A 24,091-nucleotide genomic window follows, 5' to 3' on the forward strand; every position below is an offset into this window, starting at 1 on the left:
TTAACATTTTTAACATTCATAACACATTTGGACTTGTTCAAGCAGGTTGTACAGAAATAAGGTCAGCACTATTCTTTCGGGCTACACTGGTGACTGAGGACAAGTCACATAACTTTGCTGGTTGTGATGGAAAAGTTAGTGTAGGTGATGCTAAGGGTCTTCCAGCATAGAAATTTTATGAGAAGTCATTGTTTTCTCTTTGACTCTGGCATTGGGTGATGCCAGTTACTTTGAGAATAAGAAACGTCCTCTTCATGCATGAAGGAACCTCTTTAAGGGAAACTTCTAGTTCAAAGCCCTGAATTAATTCTTTTCTGTTAGACAGCCTAGAAGTCCCTCAGGTTTGAATCTTTCTTGTGAAATATTTGTGATTGATGCTAAGTTGCATTAAATATTTGTGGTTGCAAGAATCAGAGTGGAAATTCAGTAATAATGGCTGGTATATACATAACCTAAAACCCATTTGTTCTTTGATAATCCATTTGCTCACGGTTTAGTGAAAAGAATAGGCCTAAGATCCTCCTTCCTATATTTTTCCTCCCCACTATCCTTTATGTCATATTGTCATATCCCACTTTTAAAACCCATTCTGTTGCAAAAGGATAAGGTAGGATGTCACTCAAGATGGGACTTCCTGTGACTTGGACTGGATTTCAAAGATGAAATTTTTCTGTTAATACTCTTTGAGGACCAGTAGATAAATGAGCTGAAGTCTTATATTCTTCTCTTTATACTTGTTTTAGAACCAACCAACAAAGTCAAATATAATTCTTAGCCCAGAGCATTTTTTTCCTTTAAAAAAAAAGCAAGCATTTTTCTATGAAAGAAGTATGTAGGGAATATTTGGAAATAGGAGGAGATTTTTTTTTGTTCCAATGAATGGGAGATACTACTGCCATTTTAGTGTTCAAAATGCAAACAGTGCCCCTGCAGAGAAACTAGGCCCACAAGTTGTTTTCAGCCCAGTTCATTTGATGCAAGTGACTCAGAAAATGGTCTTTGTCTTTGCAGACCTTACGAGCAGCTGGGAAAACATACATGATCTTCTTCGTTTTGGTCATCTTTGTGGGTTCTTTCTATCTGGTGAACTTGATCTTGGCTGTGGTGGCCATGGCTTACGAAGAGCAGAATCAGGCAACACTGGAAGAGGCAGAGCAAAAAGAGGCTGAGTTCAAAGCAATGTTGGAGCAACTTAAAAAGCAACAGGAAGAGGCACAGGTTGGTGATGAATTCTTTACATTCTGCCCCACATGGTGACTAAGGCCCCATCTGATTGCCACTGCAATTGATCTTTTCTAGGCACATTTTCAAATAGAGGTCATTGATCTGATTACAGTAACCCAAGTAACAACTGCAGATGGTCAATCCAATTATTTCATTTGTCTTAATGGCTACATTGCTTGTTAATCTGAACGGTTGTTGAATTTCTCAGCTGTAAAGTGTTTAACTGCTAATGATGACTGGAAAGGAAAAAGTGACCAAAGCAGCTTATATAGTGCTTCCCATAAGCGTAGCATTTTGTTGAGAAAACGTTAGGATCCCTATGATTATAAAAAGTATTGTTTCTAATTAAAAAGAAGATACAGGCAAAATATTAAAGTAAAATTTGGAAAACACTTGTGATCCCATCATCCTAACACTTAACTTTCTAATCCTTATCCAACTATACATGTATTTTTACATCGCTGGGCCCATAATATAGTTTCTTAACATTCATTTTCAGACTTGCTCAGAAGGGATCCTCTGGTACCAAGGAGGCAAGCAAGTTTTTGTTTGAGATAATCAGGAGAATAAATCCCAAAGTTCTCACCACTGGGTTCTGTTCTGATCACTTAGGGCTGTTGGCCAGAATACAAATTCAACTGGAATCTAGAGGCAGCCAGGCCCTGGGCACAGCTGGGCACCCTCCTCTAACAGGCTGGGTTTCCTTCCTCCTTTCTGTATCTATGGGAAGGAAATGCTCTGTACTAATTGGTTGGCTTTGGGTGGCTCTAGTTAAATGCTTCTGGTCTGGTCTGTCCCTGTGCCTCCTTTTCTAGGCTGCAGCAATGGCCACTTCAGCTGGAACCGTCTCAGAAGATGCCATAGAGGAAGAAGGTGAAGAAGGAGGGGGCTCTCCTCGGAGCTCATCTGAAATTTCTAAACTCAGTTCCAAGAGTGCCAAGGAAAGACGTAACAGAAGAAAGAAGAGGAAGCAAAAGGAACTCTCTGAAGGAGAGGAGAAGGGGGATCCTGAGAAGGTGTTTAAGTCAGAGTCAGAAGATGGTATGAGGAGGAAGGGCTTTCGGCTGCCAGACAACAGAATAGGGAGGAAGTTTTCCATCATGAATCAGGTAAACTCTTTACTTTGGGTCAGATAAGCCTAAGAAACTCTGGTTTTGCTAATCCTACTTGATTTTGATTTTCTCCTTTGGCCCTACATTTTCCAGGCCCATGGCTGCATCTTCAGTCCTACCTCTCTGTGCTCCTTATTGTTCTCCTCTAGGAGGAAGCATTACTGGCATATTTGGAACATCCTCCTCTCTAATCCTGCCCTCCCTTCTCTGATGTAGAAGCCAGCCCTAGGACTGTATGATCCCCTGTGGCAGGTTTGAAGTATGTGTCACACCAGCAAGCCTCATGTTATAAAACATCAAGAAGAACTTTTCTCCTCTTAGTATCCGAACATCAGAATTTAGCTCAAACATCTTTGTTTAAAAATTGTATATAATTGTAGGTAATAATAATAATAATGGGAGTCAGGGAACTTTTAGGATTTCTTATCTGAGCATGGTAAGTTCTACTAATTACTTATTTTTGGATACACAGTGTCATGGTGATAAATAAGCCTATAGTAGATGGAAAACCTCCCAGTTTTTCCCAACTTTTATAAATGGGGAAACCAAGAGAAAGGGACGAGGACTTAGGGATAATTATTGAGCATTCTATTACTATAAATATCATCACATAATAGGTATCTTTGGATTTCAAAGAATACCACCAAAATCCAATTCTTAGGCCATTTAATTCCTCATTTTAAAGAAATGCTGGCAAGTTTGTAGGCATAGAATAGATTATAGTTTATGGCAATGTTTTTGGTATCTTTTATGCGCATATTTATTTATGTTCATATCTCGTCTCTTAGATAAGGTCCTAAAGTCAAGGTCTGCTTCTTTGCACAAGGCTAGCATTCAGATATTGTTGGGCAATAAGTGCAAGACTTTTAGAAATCTGATTTAACCCCTTCTGGGACTTCTTCACAGCCTGAGGCCATCTCTGTATAACTTTCACCTCACCTTTCTCCTAGTTCAGCCTCTTTTGTGGAAAAGTGGGATTGCAGCTTTGTTGTAATACTACCCCTGTCTTGAGAGCCATCACTGAGCTAGTTAATGAATACCTTAGTGCTGTTAATGCTTTGCTATTGAATGGTCTCTGATTATTCTGTAGGCTTTAGTACAGAGTTGCACTGATTGCTCCATAGCTCAAAAAATGAAACTGGGCTTCTGAGATGTCCTGCTTTGCCATGAAAATGTTCACTTCCTCCAATTTCCCCACATAGAAAAAAATTGTAGATTCCTAGAGACTGTGGCTGACTGCCGATACTTGCTTAGATACTCCACATGGTGGTAATATGCTTTGTCCCAGGACTCTCCTGCAGTTTCTTTGGAAGAATAGCTGAAGAAACTGACAACTAGAGAGATTAACTTATTCAAGGTTATATAGCTAGTAGGTGTTTGAGCCAAGATTTGAACCCAGGTCCATCTGACTCCAGAGCTTGTGCTCCTAGCCACCCTTCTCTACTTCCCTACACACATACGTGGTCATCTCTTCTGTTGGCTTAATAACAACTGTGGTGGCCAGGCGCGGTGGCTCACGCCTGTAATCCTAGCTCTCTAGGAGGCCAAGGCGGGCAGATTGTTTGAGCTCAGGAGTTCGAGACCAGCCTGAGCAAGAGCAAGACCCCGCCTCTACTAAAATTAGAAAGAAATTAATTGGCCAACTAAAAATATATAGAAAAAATTAGCCGGGCATGGTGGCGCATGTCTGTAGTCCCAGCTACTCGGGAGGCTGGGGCAGTAGGATCACTTGAGCCCAGGAGTTTGAGGTTGCTGTGAGCTAGGATGACGCCACGGCACTCACTCTAGCCAGGGCAACACAGTGAGACTCTGTCTCAAAAAAAAAAAAATAACAACTGTGGCTTCCGTTTTCCCACAGCATAGTTCAGGTAATGTGCCAGCTTCCTTTACTTCCACATCTTCTGAAATCACTTTGAGACATCTGCCCACCCATCCCCTACCCATTTCTCTACATTTTTAAGGCTCAGGACAGTTTATAATTATTAAGTTGAATTCCTTTTTGCAAAGTATTTTAATTGTTCTACTGCAGCAGTTCTCAAACTTTTCAGTCTTAGGACCCCTTTATATCCTGAAAAGTTATTGAGGACCTAAAGAGCTTTTTAAAAATGTGCTTTTAATTTATCATATTAGAAATTATAATTATGAAATTTTGCAAATATTTACTAATTTATTTAAAAATAATAATAAACCCATTCCATGATTAACACAAATTATATATTTTTTTATTAAAATGAACTGTTTTCCAAAATGAAATAATTAGGGGGAAAAGGGATATTGCTTACATTTCTGCTAATCTCCTTAATCTCTGGTTTAATAGGAAACAACTGGAATATCATACCTGCTTATACATGCGTTCGATGGGTTGCAGTATGTTTTTTTGGTTAAAGTATTTGAAGAAAATCCAGTTTTGTACAGATATGTAGTTGGAAAGGGAAAGACTATTTTAATAGCCTTTTCAGATAATTATGAATGTTCCTTTTTGATGCTATTCCAAAACTCAACAGTGATGATTTTTTTAATGGTTAGTTGTAGTGTGGAATCCGAAACTATTTATATATCAGTAACTTCATACTCTCTTACAATAAAATCTTTTGCTCTCTTTGCACCATAGATCTTTAACCCATTAATGATTTGTAGCATCATGTATTGATCATTTGGGAAATTTTGAGTCACTAAGTTATGCAGATCTTCCAAATACTGACACACAATATTAATCACATTCATTATTATCACCAATCTCATTAGAAAAGTCTTTAAATATTATGAAGCTGTCAGGCTCACAGTGTCCACTATAAGCTTGTGACAAAATGAGAGCAATGAAGGCAGATATCATCTTTATATTATTATGAAATAGTTTTGACCTCATAAGCCTCCTTAAAATGATCTCAGGGACCACCAGGGGTCCCTAGACCATACTTTAAGAACCACTGCTGTATTAGAAAGAAAAAGTAAAGAAAAAGTGAAATATGACATGGAAGTAGAACGCTTAAACTCAATCACTCGTCACATTCCAAACATCCTAGTCATTGTAAGTCTCATCTTGACAGATAGCTGACATGAATGCCCTGAAATCCCCACAGATAATTTTTCTGTGGAATGTAAGGTCCATTCCCTCAAATCCAGAACATCCCAGAGCCATTCTCCCAAGCAAGCATCTAGACCTAAGGTCATATTTTTAGTTAATGTGATGTGACTTCCTGAAAAGGTCCAGAAGTTCCTGGTTGACAGGAAGATTTTGAAAACAGGAAGTAATGCCTATCCATCTCTTAAACTAGACTGTATCCGAGGAGTTAATAGAGCCATGGGTCCCGAGTCATCACTGAAACGCTCCAGTACAGTGAAGTTGAGACTGGGGAGGGCTTGGCGTTGCTACCTTTGGGATGTAGCACCTTGGGGAATGGGCTAGATCAGGATTGGATACTGGGTACAAGGAGAAATAGGGCAAGTCATCTTTTCCCCTTTCACGTTCATTGCAGGATCAACTCTTTTGCCAAAAGTGAAACAAGGAATTAAAAAACAATAGATAAATTGGTTCTTTGTTTTGTATATTATTTCAGGATCCTGATTTTTAACTGTTCATAGATCACTGAATTGATCATTATCTTCTTTATCGCCTTCCTGTCATCCTTACCACTTTCAATAAGGTAAAGAATAGTCTGATGTATTAGATCTTATGTAACATATAATATTTTCTGCTGTGCTACAAGTTCCAAGAGGGCAGGAACTGTTACGTGTCTTATTCACCACTATATCTGTATCACTTAGCACTCAATAGGTATTTCATTAAATAAAATTAAATCTTATTGTCAGATAAATAAAACCTCAGTCCTAATGTGAGACCTAATGTACCAGGTAGCGTGAGCACCCAACGTTGGCCTAATGCAAAATCATGAATTCCATCCAATTTAACTTTCTGTGAGAAACAAAGCAGTGACCCAGTGCAGGTATGGGACAACACTAAAATGGGTGACCAATTTGCAATATATAACCTATTAGGTTATTAAATATGAAATGTCTGATTTTGAATCAAAAGTTTCATTTATTATATCTCAAACAAGAAGCAGTACAATTAATCACAGTATGTACCTAAACTATCAACGCAGTTTTGCCATCTTAACAGTAGCTTGTTTATGCCAGCAGCGAAGAAACTTGGAGAGTGAGTGGCGATGACATCGCGAAAGGCATTTACATAGCTTGTTGAGAATTGAATATTTTTCCTTGCAAGAAGTCGTCCAAAGCCTGGAAGAAGTAGTAGTCAGTTGGTACAAGGTCTGGTGAATACAGTTGATGACAGAGAGTTTCCTAGTCCAGCCTCTGTAGTTTGAGCAGCGTTGTTTGGGTGACGTGGTCAGCATTGTCTTGCAAGAGGATTGGCCTGTCTCTATTGACTAATCTTGGCTGCTTCATCACAAGCATCCTCATCATTTCATCCAATTGGTTACAGTATAAGTACACTATAATCAATTGACCAGGTTTCATGAAGCTGTAGTGGATAATACCAGCGCTGGACCATCAAACAGACACCATTAGCTTTTTTTGATGAATATTTAGTTTTGGACTGTGTTTCAGCACTTCCATCTTTATCCAACTATTGTGCCGAATGCTTGCAATTGTCAAAAATAGTCCATTTTTCATCACATGTAACACTATGGTGTAGAAATGGTTCACCTTTATGTCATGACAGCGAAGAAAGGCAAGCTTCAAACAATTTCTCTTCTGATGCTCATTTAATTCATGCAGTACCTATCTATCCAGCTTCTTTACCTTGCTCATTTGTTTCAAATGGTCTGATAATGTTGGAGTAGTAACGTCAAACCTTGCTGCTACACATAGGTTGAGATGGATTCATTTCTACTACAGTTTATCATTATCAACCTTGGTCTCAGGTTGCCCACATGGCTCATTTTCAAAATTAAAATCACCAGAACAGAACTTCTCAAACCATGGATGTACTGTGTGTTCATTAGCCACATCCTTCCCAAACACTTTGTTGATATTTCGAGCTGTCTGTGCTGCATTGATTCCATGATGGAACTCATATTTGAAAATAACACAAATTTTATACTTATCCATGGTTTTACAAAAATCGCTCAAAAAAAATTTGAAAGATAATCATAAGCCAAACCATGCATTTTAAAGAATGAGGATGTACCTTCACAATAAAAATAAAACAAGAAATGTCAAAGTGAAATGTCAGAGATATCAACTGTCTAACTTAGTACTTAAGGAAATTGGACATTTCATACCTAATAACCTAAATAAATACATGTTGATTAAGTTAAACATTGTATTTACTATGTATGTATAAAGCACTTCAGGAGCTAGAAAGATGAATCAGCCACTGTGCACTTAAGGAGTTCATAGTTGGTTAAGGAGAGATAGAACATGTATATAAAGAACTATTGTAAAAAGTAGAGTGTAAGTACTCTGAAAGAGAGGCTGGAAGGATTAAGGAAGTTAGTAGAGGAAGAAGCAGAAGGGCTAGACCATGGAAAATGGAGAGGATTTCTCTAGCTGAAAATGGAGTGTGCACTGGAAATGAAGAAAATAAAGACCTGAAGGCAGGGTGGCTGCATGGTAGGGTATATGAGGGCAAACAGTGAAAGATAAAATGGAGTAAGTAAATTAGAGTCAAGGCTGGGAGGGTCTTGAATGCCATTCTTAGGACATGGAGTGGTCGTGTTAAGAGTGATAGGGGATTTATTTATTTGTTTATTTTTATAGATTTAGGGGGTACATGTGCAGATTTGTTACATGAATGTGTTGCATAGTGGTTAAGTTGGCTTTTTGTGTAACCCTCACTCAATTAGTGTACGTAGTGCCCATCAGGTAATTTCTTATCCCATGCCCCTCTCCTGCCTTTCTGACCTTCTGAGTCTCCAGTGTTTGTGATTCCACTCTCTATGTCCATGTGTACTCATTGTTTGGCTCTCACTTACAAGTGAGAACATGTGGTATTTGACTTTCTGATTCTTAATTATGAGTTATTTCACTTAAGATAATGGTCTCCAGTTCCGTCCATGTTGCTGCAAAAGACATGGTTTCATTTTTTTATGTCTGAGTAATATTCCATGTTGTGTGGTATACACACACACACACACACACACACACACCCCTACATTTTCTTTATCCAGTCGTCAGTTGATGGACCCTTAGGTTGATTCCATATCTTTGGCTTTGTGAATAGTGCTGCCATAAGCATACAAGTGCTGGTATCATTTCAATAGAGTGGTTTCTTTACCTTTGGGTAGATACCCAGTTGTGAAATTGCTGGATCAAATAGTAGTTCTAGTTTTAGCTCTTTGAGAAATCTCCATACTGTTTTCCGTAGAGGTTGTACTAATTTACATTCCCACCAACAATGTACAAGTGTTCCCTTTTCTCTGCACCCTCACCAACATCTATTGTTTTTTGAGTTTTTAATAATGGCCATTCTGACTAGTATAAAATGGTATCTCACTGTGGTTGTAATTTGAATTTCTTTGATGATTAGTGATGTTGAGCATTTTTTCATGTTTGTTGACCATTTGTATGTCTTCTTTTGAAAAATATCTGTTCATGTCCTTTGCCTACTTTTTAATGAGGTTATTTGGGTTTTTTTCTTGTTGAGTTATTTGAGTTTCTTGCAGATTCTGGATATTAGTCATTCGTTGGATGCATAGTTTGTGAATATTTTCTCCCATTCTTTATATTGTCTATTTACTCTATGGATTCTTTTGCTGGGCAGAATATTTTTAGTTTAATTAAGTCCCATTTGACTGTTTTTGTTTTGTTACATTTGCTTTTGAGGTCTTAGTCATAAATTCTTTGCCTAGGATTTCCAGAAGAATTTTTCCAATTTTTTTTTCTAGAATTTTTAGTTTCAGATCTTACATTTAAGTCTTTAATCCATGTTGAGTCAGTTTTTGTATGTGAGAGATATGGGTCCAGTTTCATTCTTCTGCATGTGGCTATCCAATTTTCCCAGCACCATTTATCGAATAGGGTATCCTTTCTGCAGTGTATGTTTTTGTCTACTTTGTCTAAGATCAGTTGGTTGTAAGTACGTGGCTTTATCTCTAGGTTGTCTATTCTGTTCCATTGAACTATGTGTCTGTTTTTATACCAGTACCATGCTGTTTTGGTTACTGTAGCCTTGTAGTATAATTTGTAGTCAGGTAATGCGATGCCTCCAGATTTGTTCTTTTTGCTTAGTATTGCTTTTGATATTTTGGCTCTTTTTTGGTTCAATGTGAATTTTAGGATTATTTTTTCTAATTCTGTGAAAAATGACGCTGGTATTGAATCTGTAGATTGCTTTGGACAATATGGTCATTTTAACAATATCGATTCTTCGAATCTACGAGTATGGAATGTTTTTCCACTTGTTTGTGCCCCCCCCCAAAAAAGCACAGGACCAGATGGATTTACAGCTGAATTCTACCAGACTTACAAGAAGAACCAGTACCAATCCTAATAAAACTATTCCAAAAAATTAAGGAGGAGGGGAACCCCCTTAAGTCATTCTACAAAGTAAGCATCACCGTTAGCCAGGCCATGACACAACCAAAAAGACTTTGGGATTTGGCCAAAGGAGCCCAGGAGTGCCTGAGTCCTGTCTTTTCCTGGTCATGTTTCTCTCCAGTGAGGCCCTCAAAGGAGTTATATGCACCCAAGGCACAGGTTATTAACATCTAGGCTCATGCCTTGAACCTCAGTGTTCTATGTTACCCTTGCCTTCAAGCATGCCTTTCACATGCAAATCAAGCAATCCATACTCCAAATCTCCAACTTCCTGCTTTGTCTAATTCACTCACCAAGCCAATATTTCCACTAAATCACCCCAGGACCAGGTTCTGGTCAAATACGTACAGCCTCTATAGCCCAGAGCCCTCTGAAATTAATTCAAATTATTCAGTCCTAAACTTGCTGAAACTTACCTTCCCTGCCTCACCCATTCCTCCCCAGGGAAACCACACAATAAGGCTCTGGGCCACGATTTCCCCCTCACTCCTTCTGCCTCCTGGCCAACCCTGATACTAACCCCATGTGACCCTCTGTAGCAAGGCATGCCCATTTGTCTTGGGAACTAATGTAATAAACTCTTCTTTCAGAGGCAGTTGCCTCTATATTATATGATTAAAACAAAATCCCAGGTACATTTTAAGACACAGCAATATTGTTTAGAGCAGTATTTCTCAAACTATCTGTGGTAAAGGACTAGTTTCTATTTTTTCCAATTCTTCATGAACTTTACTGTTGTAAAATATAATAATAATGAATTTCTACAAAAATTATCACATTCTTAGATGTTATGACTATAACTAATGTCTGATTGCCATACAAGTTTCTAAATGCTTCTCTCTGTTTCTGTACTTGTCTTGTTGCAAACCAGTAACAACTTATGTACTAGCATTGGTCTGTGAATCACACTTAGCGTAGAACTGGTTCAGGTGAATGAATCAGTGATTTAATGGGGGTGCCCAAACACGTATGTAAGAAGAGAAATAGTAAGTTTACCAACTAAACAACATGGAAGAAGAAAGCATAAGAGCTGGGCACGTATGTGTCCTTGTAACATACAGTGACATCTACTCATATACAAAGCCCAGTCAACACTCTGGAATCTAATGCAGCTTCTCTCTGGTACAAGGGTAGGGTAAAACAGAGTAAGTCAGAGTGATCAGAGATGTTGCCTCCTCTTTTCTAGAGGTCCATATATACTATATGGCATGTACTTAACAAGGACAGTTATGTAAAATGATCTAGATTGGTGGTCTTCTTGATGTGGTCCCCAGTGATCAAATTCATTTGTTGTCTCAGAAGTTTGTAAATTGCTTGAAGCCGAGACAGGAAAAGAATACATAACAAGGAAAAGACACAGGTGAGAGAATGGAATGTGATGGAACTAGAATTATCTAAAGAAAATGTACCAATTTAAGGACAGGGCCTGTGGTACATTAGAGGAAGAGAAAGGAACTGGAGTATAGAACCAGAAATGGGATTCTGATCAACAAAAATATAGGGCAGAAAGATTAAAGAGGAGACCCGTGGCCCTTCTAGGGTTATGATCAAAAGTATTACCCGGCCAGGCACAGTGGGTTGTTCACACTTGTAATCACAGCACTTTGGGAGGCCAAGGCAGGAGGATCACTTGAGACCGGGAATTCAAGACCAATCTGAACAACATAGTGAGACTCTATCACCACAAAAAATTAAAAAAAAAAAAAAATTAGCCAGTTGCAGTGGCACACATTTGTAGTCCCAGCTATTCAGGAGGCTGAAGCAGGAGGATGGCTTGAGCCTAGGAGTTTGAGGCTGCAGTGAGCTATGATCACACCACTCACTGCACTCCTTGGAGCAAGACACCATCCCTTAAAAAAAAGAAAAAAAAAAAAGCATTATCAGAAAAGGTTTCTTTAGTACATATAATATATGTATTGTATTGGCATAGCATAGTCCCAGCCCATGAAGAGCAAGTGCAGTCATTTTATTAGAGGGTTAAGACCTGAACTCTAGGGCAAAAATCTCACATAGTTAAAAATTATTTTGAAAGTTCAGGGTCACAACTAGGCAAACTAAATATCTCAGGGTAGCAAGGAAGATTGTTTAAGATCAGTCATTTGTCAGTTTCTTTCTCTTAGAGCAGTGGTCCTCAAACTGGGGTTGTATCCTCTTGGGGCACTTGAAGACTTTCCCAGCACAGTTTTAAGGAACCCAATTCCAGATCTTTAACTTACATACACCTGTGCTTGAGATCAGCTCTGTGATCCAAAATTGCACCACTTCTTCTTTCCTACTTTCCTTTTCAGTCACTGTCCTCCCACTTGACAAAAGGAAAGCATACCTCTTTCATCCCAAATCCTAAGTGGTGCATTGCCTTAAGGTATAAAAATCTTTGGGGTGTCAAACAAAAGGACAATTGAAAATGTTAGTGTCTACAAAATTTTCTTTAATCCAGGAACCTTAAATCCATCGTAAGGCTTTCTGAACTTACCTCTTTTTTATTTCTGTTAAGAGTGAAACAGAGTTATAATTGGGTTGTCGAGATCTTTTTAAGTTGAGGAGTGGGATGGTTGTCCCTGGAGTACATATTAATACACTTATTAAAAATGAAAAATGAGGTCATACTTTTTTTAAATGAAAATAAGTCTGATTTGGTCAATTGCTTTGACATTGAGGACTCACTTTGCTAATTAGATCATGTGGTGGACATTCTCATAAATAAGCTAAATCTGTTGCTTTAAGGTTTTAACAAAAATATATTTAAAGCACGTGATAAGATAAAATCATGTTAAAAAATAAGCGTTGGCAATGATGTAAAGAAGTTAGCAATATTTTGATTATTCCAACCTTCTGTCGTGTTAAACAGGTTCCTTTAGGTAAAAGTAACTCATACAAGAATAACCCATATAAATATTAATAAATAATAAAGCCTTTTTGGTATCCTCAGAAAGCAAGAAAGGGAATCCTTCTAATAATTAGGTAACAAATCCTTTGGCAAGTTGCATTTTCAGTTCTTTGCTTTTAACAAAATTGAAAGAGGACCTAATTTGTCATCCAGTAGATCATTAAAATAAATTTGCTGATAGCTTACTGTGTGATTTTTGGCATATAACTTGGAGAGAGTTCAAAGAATTGACTGACATTGGTACAGCAAAGTTTTTCCATTCCAAGATAATATTTATATGAATAAATATTATCAGTAGAAAGGAGGGGATTGATTTGGAGTTATGTCTCATTCTAATAATAAGTAATACTGTCAACAAATATTTAAGCACCAACTGATAAAATCTATCTCATTAAGAAATGCATTTTAATAAAATTGTCATTTTTAAGCTTATTGCTTATAAAATATGTAATAAATTTATGTAGATTGACCAACTGTATGCATAAGAATTATAATAGAAACTCAATCCGGGAGAATTTTTAAAATTTCTTAGAGAATCATGGTCACAGGAAAATTTTTAAATATTAAATACAGTTTATTTATAATTTTTTTATTGCAGAGAAGCATTCAAGGGTGATCAATAAACCACATTAAAGCATAAAAAATATACATTTACATAAAATTCTCTAGGGAACATGGAATGGAAGTATGAGTTGAAGGAGAAAGAGAAATCAGGAAAAATTTTCAAGTGGTAAAGAAGAGGTTTATTTAAAAATGTCAATGCTGGGAATTATATAATTTACAGCTGTTTAACCTGGGAATTATATAGTTTACAACTATTTAAACTTGTGGTGAAAAAAATTTTATGTTGACTTTAAAATGAGGTGGAAGAGGCCACACATAATTTTCAACTGAACTAAAAAGCTTGAAGAGCACTGTTGGAATAATATTCAATCTCCGAGAAATATACTCATGGAGAGAATGGCAAATGATACGGGCACTTTTAAAATTCTCTCTTTCTGCCAAGTGTGGCATAGAGCCTTTTCAGTAAGTTAAAGGCACACACCCTGTGAGCCCATAATAAGACGTACACACAGTGACGTGCTTCCCTGCAGATGAGTTACACAGAACATGAGACAAAAGCATCTATGGATGCTTGAGTGAACAGTGAGTAGAATTTTTGAATCCTTAACTAGTCAAACACAGGTATATCTCAAGTGTACGGGGAAAGGGAAGTGTGTAATAGTGCGTGATGAACGGTAATAGTCAACATCCAGGCGTACTTTCTGGAAACATTTGTGTTCTGGTACCTAGACTGCAAGGGTGGGGCCACGTCGGGGAAGCCTAGCCTAATTTTTGTGCAGCCTGGAGGGTCCACGCTGGTCTCATGCCATTCTCTCTCTCTCTCTCTCTCTCTCTCTGTCTCTGTCTCTCTCTCTCTCTCTTCCCCCTGCCCCTGCAGTCACTTCTCAGCATCCCAGGCTCGCCCTTCCTCTCCCGCCACAACAGCAAAAGCAGCATCTTCAGTTTCCGAGGTCCTGGGCGGTTCCGAGACCCGGGCTCGGAGAACGAGTTCGCAGACGACGAGCACAGCACGGTGGAAGAGAGCGAGGGCCGCCGGGACTCCCTCTTCATCCCCATCCGGGCCCGCGAGCGCCGCAGCAGCTACAGCGGCTACAGCGGCTACAGCCAGGGCAGCCGCTCCTCGCGCATCTTCCCCAGCCTGCGGCGCAGCGTGAAGCGCAACAGCACGGTGGACTGCAACGGCGTGGTGTCCCTCATCGGCCCCGGCTCCCACATCGGCGGGCGGCTCCTGCCAGAGGTGAAAATAGATAAGGCAGCTACCGATGACAGTGTAAGGAAGTACACAAATAGATAGAGGCTAGGCATGGCAGTCTCTCCCGCCCCCTGCCCCTCTTCTTCCCTGCTCTGCCCGTTCTACTTGGTCTCTCTGGCCCCTACTCTTGTTAACTCCCAGTCATTTCTGTTTCTCCCTCCTGGTTTGTTTCTGTTTCTCTCTTCAGCCCTCCCCTATTACTCGCCCTCTTTTCTCCTTTGCTTTATTCCATTTCCCCCATCTTCCTTCCTGGTTTCTGACTCTCCTTTTCCCCTCATTAAACTCCTTCCTTTATTTTACCTTTTTCTTTCTCTCCATCTTTGCAAGTCTGTCTGCCCATATTTCCCTCCCCACCTGCTTTGACTGAATGCCTCTGGCCAGCGGAGCCTGCCCGGATGGAATGAGAATGCCACCGTGCCACCACCAATGACCAAGTCTGAGTGGGTTTGAAACTACCATTGCTTCTCTTCCCCACTTCCTCTCCCCTCCTAGGGAAACAGCTTGGAATTTAAAGATCTTATTCTTTCTATTTTAAAAAAAGTAATACAGTTTTGAATAATTTTCTAAGTCTCCTCTGCAAAAACAAAGTATGATTTTTCCAAAGAGGAATGTTCATCCATGTCAGGGTGGGTGGTTATGTACCAGGTTATGTACAAGGAGAGGTTACTGGACCCAGGCTTTTAAAGGGGATTGAAATGGAAATAAAGGAGGGAAAAGTGGGAGGTTGGGGCAAGAACACATGGTGTATGGGGGAGGAAGGAAGAGGGAAGCAAAAGATGAATTTTAAATGTAATCAAATGTCAGGTTCTGGAGGAGTTGCATATAATAGCTTCATGAAATCACTTGTCTAGGGGTTTGAATAATGGTGCCCCTCTTTGGGAAAAGCCATCTCTTAACATTTCTTTAAATTCTAAGCTGTTTATGCCTTTTTTTTTTTAAGTTTTAAATTCTTATAACCTCAGTGATCCTAATCCTTCCTACCTCTAATTCCTTAACTTTCCTGAATCCCTCCTTAGCTGATATAAGCTCCTTGAGATAGCATGTCAGTCTATTTTGTTCTAACACTTCAGTTTCCTCTAACACAGCATGAAGATAGCCAAACCTAATTAGCATGATGCATGTGTGGAGGAAAACTGGACAGTCATGGGTAAAATTTTCCAGAATGATCTGTTTTTAGCATTTTAGGGCAGTTATTGACTGTACATATAAAATTTTCAAAAGGCAATTTGTATGTGTTTGAGATTATCTCATTTCTCCCCGCCCTTTTATTTAAAAGCAAAATACTTCCCCCCTTATGTTTGTATAGCTTTTTCTAAGCTACACATTACTTTTACTTGAATTATTTAATTTGTTCTAAGTAAAAATTATGTAAGGCTGACAAAGTGAAGATTCCTATTCCTGTTTTTGAGATGGGGAGCAGGCTCAAAGAATTTGTGTTCCTTGGTACAGCTAGCTCATCGGTGGCAGAGCCTGAATATTAGACCCTTCAGAAACCCTAATCTTCTATTTCCCAGTTAATTTTAATGTCTTCTCTGCATAGTCACTTGGCCATTGCTCTTCTGGAGAGCTGTTTATTTAAGATCAACAGCTATAGGAACAACAATAGTAATAATAAACAGGCTAGGCACAGTGGCTCACGCCTGTAATCCTAGCACTCTAGGAGGCTGAGGCAGGAGGATCTCTTGAGCCCAAGAGTTGGAGGTGCAGTGAGCTAGATTGTATCACTGCACTCTAGCCAGGGCAACAGAGGGAGACTGTGTCTCAAAAAAAATAATAATGTTAAACAGTGGCTCCAAAGTTTCCCCAAGACCCGAGAGTTGGCCAAAATGAATGTTGTAGATAATTACCTTTATGTGAGATTTTTATTTGATTTTCACTAATTCTGTATCTAGGAGTAAATTTGGGGCTCCTCAATTAGATAATTATATTTTCTGAAGAAACAAGAGATAATGTCAGTGGAAAATGAGGATGGGTCGAGTCAGCATGGTCGGTACAGGTGGGCAATTCAAATGTTTGGAACCAAATCAAATTTTGACGTCCCGGCAGTTTAAAAAATAATACAGTTTGCTTTTCTCTGAAGAGAAGGTATTAGAGAAAGTAGGTGTCCAGGAAGAAGGAGCTTGAACTTCAGCTTAAGACAGATGATCAGGTTTGGGGGTTTTGTTTTTGCTTTTTTAGCAGCTTCTGTTGTACTGTGTGGGGGAAAAATTTCAGAGTCAGTTGTGCATATGGCGGTGGAGTGTAAGGCTTTCTGTACCACCTTACACTGTGGTCTGCAGAGCTCCACCTTGAGTTTTGGGGGGGCCCACATACCCAGTGCCCTGTAAGCACTGAGGGGCTTCTCTGCTGTGGCCCCAGGTAATGGTGGTGACAGACTTGAGGATGCCCAAAGTCAAGAGGTCAGATCCCAAAGTGGCAGGAAGATGAACTAGACAAGACTGTATCATTCCCAAGGGCTTCATAACTAGGAAAAGCTATTTATTTTATCTTATTTATTTTATTAGAAGCCATAAGGAAGCTGTTATGTCTTATAACTGTTAATAGTATAGGTAAATGCCTAAGTTACGTTAATAGGCCAAAAAGAACAAACCAAGTAAAACAGGATATGTATAGTTACTGTGGTGTGATAGCATAGCAAATCTATGTAAAAATAATTACATGGTGAAAAAAGAGAGCTGGCTAAAAAAACAGTTAATAGTAGTTGCCTTTGAGGAGAAATTCTTGGTGACTTTTTTTCTTTCTTATACTTTTCTGCCCTTTCCAGTTTTCTATAATGGGCACAATAATTATAGCTACCATATATTGAGTCCTTATACTTTGCCAAGTACTTTATATACATGATCTCATTTAATTCTTATAACCACCCTGTTCAGTAGGGGATTGTATCCTGTTAACAGATGAGTCTCAAGGAAATATTTAGTGACTTAGGGAAGTGGAACTTAAACCAAGGTCTCCTTGATGCTAAAAAGAATTTCCTGACAGCTTAAAAGTGGGGAAAACAGTCATTTATCTTAACAGGACACAATATATTAATACTTATATGTTAATTTAACATTATAAAATTTAAGAGTTATTAATTGCTCATCTGGAAGCCTAGACCAGATGAAAATTAATAACTCTTTGGGCTAGGATATAGTGATTCTCGCTGTCAAACATTTTGGATGCATCCACAGCCAAAGATTAACCTGAACTATTAGAATCCTTTCAGTTATATATACTCATTATTCATAGAATGGTATAGGAGCCACTAATGGTCTATAAGCTGGTCTCGCACAATATTCATGTGTAGGAAACGCTGTATCTGTATTTTTTTCATCAGGCTCAAATTAAGAAATATAATAGGCCATAAGAAAAAAAGGCATCCAGACATCACCTCATTAGAGTCTCATCAAAAGCTATTTCACATCTTCATTAGTTATTCAGTTGTAATTGAGTGGTAATGATTTTTTGATAGCTTGGGAATTTTCACTTTTGCTTTTTGCTGAAGCAGAGAATAAAGGGACTTTTCCCTGTGTCTCCATCTCTGAGCTGGGAAAGCAGGTGAGAATCATTGCTCTTCACTCATAAAGCAGGTGCCCTGGCAATGAAGAAATCACATGTAACTCAGAAATCATGTTGAGGTAGCTTGCAGATGTACAAGCATTATCTCACTTAGTGCTCACAGCCCTCACCTTATGAGATAGATACTGCTATTCTCTGCATTTTACTCAGGAGGAATCCAGGGCCTGGAGGAATAAAGTAACTTGTCCAAGATTGCACAGTAAACAGTAGAGTTAGGATTTGAATTCAAACAATCTAACTCCACAGCTTTAACCCTTAGCCATTATACTATACTAACTCAAAAGCCCAGGTTCTTTATTTACTCATGTGATCCTATGATATTAACCTCTCTAACCTCATTTTCTTCTCTGTAAAAAAAGATAAAATGATCTCTGTTATGGGGCTATTGTGAAGATTAAACATAATAACATATGTAAAATGTGAAGCATATCATGTGGCCTGTTCTTGGTGTTCAGAAAACCAATTTCCATGCCTTTGCTTATGCTTTCTTGGCCTTTTTGGCCCTGACGAGTGGACAGTACTGAATTGCTTGATTTGGCTCCATCTAAGATTCTAAAGATCCTTTGTTTGAGAAGGAGGTATTATTGTACAATTATTTTAAAGCAAAACACTACAAAAAGTTAAGAAAAGCTTGAATAGGGGATTGATTAATGGCTAGGTTCCAAGGACACTTACAAAATGCTATAAATTTTAGTTCCAAGAAAGGTGACTGACTAATTTCCAGTTATGTATTTCTATGGAAAGCAATTTAGAATCAATAATAAGTTGAGCTTCCTTGGGCAAATCTATAGAAATGTGTGCAGAATCTGCCATCTGCAGGTGTTGTAGGATATCTCTTTGAGAGGATTGCTACAATTTAGGAGATTGGAAGTCAGTGACTAAATGCCCTAATAAACTTGCATTTGGGTTAAGAGAAATTGAACAAACTTGTATTGAGTTTAATTTTCAAAGAACTTACTTAAGGTTCTCAGTTGCTTTCTCTATTACAGACAGTTTTGCTTCAAGGCTCATTACAGGCTGAATTCAAAACAGGCAGAGACTCCTGACTTTGAATGGTTAATTCTCCTCCCCACTCCCCAACAACATGAAACAAAACAAAAAACCATACACTTCCATTTACAAACAAAACAAAACAAAAACAAGAAAACCTGAAGAGATAGGGAAGGGGAAGGAAAGGGAATGTGGTTTTTCCTCTGGACCTTGGGTCTCAGCATGGCTGAAGGAAGAAGCCCCCACTCCCATGTGATGACAGTTGAGCAGCTGAGCCCGTAGCAGAGGTACATCTCACCCAAGCCCAAGAGGAATTCTAGCTGGAAGCTGAGTATGTAGCTGCTTTACCTGGGAGAGAGTCTATTCCAGGTTTTCTTCCCTTCAGTTTGTGCTCTGACACAAGAAACAATAGCAAACATTGCCATTAGGAAAGTAAGATAGTGCACCCACTTTGGAAAATAGTTTGGCAGTTCCTCAAAAATTTAGACATACAGTTAACATATGACCCAGCAATTCTACTCTAAGGTATATACCCAAGAGAATTGAAAACGTATGGTCACACAAAAACTTGTACATGAATATTCATAAAATCATTATTCACAAGAGCCAAAAAGTAGAAACAACCCAAATGCCTATCAACTGAGGAATAAATAAACAAAATGTGTTACATTCCTACAATGGAATATTATTCAGCCATAAAAAGAAATGAAATATTGATAAATGCAAGATTCAACATGGATGAACCTTGAAAACATTATACTCAGTGAAAGAAGCCAGATTCCATTTATAGGAAATGTCTACAAGAGGCAAATCCACAGAGACAGAAATCAGATTATTGAATGTGAGGAGCTAGGCAGAAAGGGGAATTGTAAGTGACTGCTAACAGGTACTGTGTTTCCCCTTGGTGTGATGGAGATGTTCTGGAATTTGATAGTGGTGATGGTTGTGCAACATTGTGAATATACTTTTAAGCCACTGAATTCTATACTTTAAAATGGTTAAAGTGAATTTTATATGATGTGCATTTTATCTCAGTTTATTTTAATTACAAAAGAAAAAAACAGAATAGCCAAGAACATGGCCTTTTAATTCTGGCTTTCAAAACCTCACCTAGGGAAGAGGAACTGCCTACCCATTTTGGTACTCTGTGTACCCTAATTTTAATTTCCTTAGTAGTAAGACTGTATTATTCTTTGGACACTATCTTAGCCTCTACTCATTCTTAGCACTTTTAAGTAATCTGCTTCATAGACAGTTTTAGTTTATGTCATCTTGGGTAGTTAACAGTAGTGAAAATATGTTTCGTCTCTGTCTCTCCATAAATCAGTCTGATTTGTTGAATACGAAGAGACTGCATCTACAAAGGGACAATGACTAGTTGAATAACAATAGAACTTTGACCCACAACCTGCCCAAGAAACCAACCACCCCCTTACCTATAGTAAACAATCCAGAAAGCTAGATTTCTGTCTCTAGCGATAATCCAGGAAGCTAAATAATAACTTCTGTAACAATAGTCCCAAAATGACCAGGACTTGATTAATAACTGATTACTTCCCTAATTTTCGTTGCCATTTCCAATTTAGGTCCAACCAGAAAAAGCCAAATATGCACTTGTAACTAATCACATGGGATGTCCTGTTTCTAGCTAGCCTCCAACAGCTTCCCCATGCCAAGAGCCTGTAGTAGGGCACACCTGAAGCTTTCCTACTCCTCTGTCCGCCACAGTGGCAGTGAAGGTGGCTGACTCCCTTGATATAGCATGCTCTGAATAAATAGCCTTTCCTGTTCTCATTTGGTCCATCTTTGTTTATTTCCACAATACAGGTAACATTTTACACATAGTTATACTTTCTGAATTCCATATTCCTTCTTAGAGAATTCCACTGCATAATCAAATTGCAGTAGTACATTGGGTAACCCTCACCCCAGAGTTAACCAAAGTTGTAGGTAAATAGGGTGGAGAAGGAGCTCTTGACCAGTTGAGGATTATCCCCTAAACCCTTCATTACCACAAGACTCTCCCAAAAAGTACCCTCCTACCTCTTTCTAGTCAGTTCCCTCCACTCCAGGCAACCACTTCTGACTTGTATCTCTGTAGATTAGTTTTCTTTCATATGTGTGAACTTATACATTATGTATTTTTTATTTGGCTTCTTTTACTCAACAAGATATTTTTGTTTTTGAAATACTTTCATGTTATTTTGTGTATCAGTAGTTCATTTCTTGTTATTGTTGAGTAGTATTTCATTGTGTAAATATACCCCAATTTGTTTATCCATTCTCTCTAGTTGATGGGTATTCAGGTTGCTTCCAATTTGCAGCTAGTGTGAATATGCTTACTGTGGGCATTATTATACACCTCTTTTGTAGATAAATGTTTTCATTTAGATTGAATAAATACATCAGAGTGAAATTCCTGGGTCATATGGTAAATGTGTTCAACTTAATAAGAAATTGCCAAACAGTTCTCCAAAATAGTTACACAGTTTTTTGTTTTTGTTTTTTTATCCCACCAACAATGTCTTAGGGTTCTGTTGCTTGACATCCTAGCCAAGGTTTGGTGTTGTTAGTCTTTGATTTTAGCATTTTAATGGGTATGAAATATTATCTCATTGTGACTTTCATTTGCATTTCCCCAATGACTAATGATGATGGGCATCTTTTCCTGTGCTTATTGCCTTCTTATATATCTTCTTTAGTGAATTGTTTATTCAAACAATTATTGTTTATCTTTTTATTATTGATTTGTTAGAGTTTTTTATATGTTCTGGATACAAGTCCTTTATTAGATATTTAAATTTTTAATTTTGATGAAATCCAATGTGACAATTTTTTTCTTTTGTGATTTTGTTTTTGACATCCTGTTGAAGAACTCTTTGCCTACCCTCAAGGGCATAAAGATATTTTACGTCTGTAAGCTTCATGGTTCTGAGTTTTACATTTAGGTCTCATCAATCTGAAATTAAGTTTGCATGTCAAATGAGATAGCGGTCAACCTGGATGAATATCTAGTCTTTTAGCACCATTTGTTAAAAAGACTTTTCTTTCTCTATTGAATTGACTTGGAGCCTTGGTTGAAATCAATTGATGTATTTGTGTGGGTCTATTTCTGAACTCTGTTCTTTTCCCTTGATCTGTTTGTGCTTATGCCAATATACATTTGTCTTGATTATTGTAACTTAATATTCTTGAAACGAGATAGCATAAACACTCTGAACAAAAAATAATATTTTTAAATATTATTAAATAATGTTTCAAGAGATTATTTTGCTAATCTAGATCTTTTTAAAAGATTATTGTAGGCTGGCCGGGCGCGGTGGCTCACGCCTGTAATCCTAGCTCTCTGGGAGGCCGAGGCGGGTGGATTGTTTGAGCTCAGGAGTTGGAGACCACCCTGAGCAAGAGTGAGACCCCATCTCTACTAAAAATAGAAAAATTAGTCTTGGCACAGGCCTATAGTCCAGCTACTCAGGAGGCTGAGGCAGGAGGATTGCTAGAGCCCAGAAGTTTGAGGTTGTAGTGAGCTACGATTATGCCACTGCACTTCAGCCTGGGTGACAGAGCGAGACTTTGTCTCAAAAAAAAAAAAAAGATTATTGTAGGCCAGGCACAGTGGCTCACGCCTATAATCCTAGCACTCTGGGAGGCCAAGGAGGGACAGTTGCTTGAGCTCAGGAGTTGGAGACCACCCTGAGCAAGAGTGAGACCCCATCTCTACTAAAAATAGAAAAATTAGTCTTGGCACAGGCCTATAGTCCAGCTACTCAGGAGGCTGAGGCAGGAGGATTGCTAGAGCCCAGAAGTTTGAGGTTGTAGTGAGCTACAATGATGCCACTACACTCTACCCAGGGCAACAGAGTGAGACTCTGTCTCAAAAAAAAAAAAAAAAAATTATTTTAGAGCCTTTGCATGCCCTTATAAATTATAGAATCATCTTGTTAGTTTCTTCCAAAAAGCCTAGAATTTTGGTAGGGATTGCACTGACTCCACAGATCGGTTTGGGGAGAGTGAGCATCTTAATTATAATAAGTCTTACAGTCTATGACTATGGTATATAGTTCTTCATTTGTTTAGGTCTTTTTAAGCTTCTCTCAACAAATTTGTATAGTTTGACCCAGGCGGGGGGGTCTTGCACATCTTTCATTAGGTTTATTCCTAGGTATTTGATATTTTTTGGATACTGTAGTAAAAGCTATAATTTTTAACTTTTTATTTTTTAAGTATTTGATGACAGAATATAGAAACACAGTTGATTTTTTTAAATTGACCTTGTATTCTGTGACCTTGATAAATGAACATATTGGTTCTATTAGGTTTGGAGGTTTTGGGGGGAAATTCCATAGGGCTTTCTACATATACAGTATTCTCTGTGGATAACAGCAACTACAATCCTTATGCCTTTTATTTATTTATTTTGCTTTATTGCACTACCTAGGACTTTAAGATATAAAATTGAATAGAAGTGATGAAAGTAGATATTCTTCCTTGTTTCCAATATTAGAGGAAAAGAATTTAATATTCAACAAGAACTATGCTGTTGTCTGTAGGTTTTCATAGATGTCTTTTATCAGATCAAAACTGGTATGTTCCATTTGTGGTTTGCTGAGAGATTTTATTATGCAGAGGTGTTGAATTTTGTTAAATGTTTTTCTGCATCTATGAGATGATCATATGCTTTTTCTTTTTTATTCTGTTAATGTGATGGATGACATTGACTTTATCCCTAATGTTAACTAACCTTGCTTTCCTGGGGTAAACTCTATTCTTGGTCTTCATGTATTATCCTTTGTATATATTGCTAGATTCTATTTGCTTATATTTTGTTAAGGATTTTGCATCTCTGTTCTTTAGAGATACTGGTGTCCAATTTTCTTTCTTGTCATGTTTTTGTCAAGTTTGGTATCAGGGTTATGTTAGTTTTTATAAAGCAAGTTGAGAAATATTCCCTTATCCTCTGTTTTCTGAAAGAATTTGTGTAAGATTGGTGTTACTTCT

The 24,091-nt window shown here is 38.1% G+C and overlaps 1 protein-coding gene across 3 annotated transcripts in view; it reads left to right on the forward strand.

Moving 5' to 3' along the window:
• Nucleotides 1-24,091, forward strand: part of SCN8A (sodium channel, voltage gated, type VIII alpha subunit) — a 183,249-nt gene that overhangs the window by 101,302 nt on the left and 57,856 nt on the right. For all 3 annotated transcript variants that reach the window (XM_012650578.1, XM_012650586.1, XM_012650570.1), the window contains 3 exons: nucleotides 1,012-1,218; nucleotides 2,040-2,333; nucleotides 14,168-14,527. In XM_012650578.1, coding sequence (XP_012506032.1) covers nucleotides 1,012-1,218; nucleotides 2,040-2,333; nucleotides 14,168-14,527 — 861 coding nt within the window. The remainder of the gene's footprint in view (nucleotides 1-1,011; nucleotides 1,219-2,039; nucleotides 2,334-14,167; nucleotides 14,528-24,091) is intronic.

This window comes from Propithecus coquereli, unplaced genomic scaffold, assembly GCF_000956105.1.
Source record: "Propithecus coquereli isolate 6110/MARCELLA unplaced genomic scaffold, Pcoq_1.0 Scaffold111, whole genome shotgun sequence".
Taxonomy (NCBI): Eukaryota; Metazoa; Chordata; class Mammalia; order Primates; family Indriidae; genus Propithecus; species Propithecus coquereli.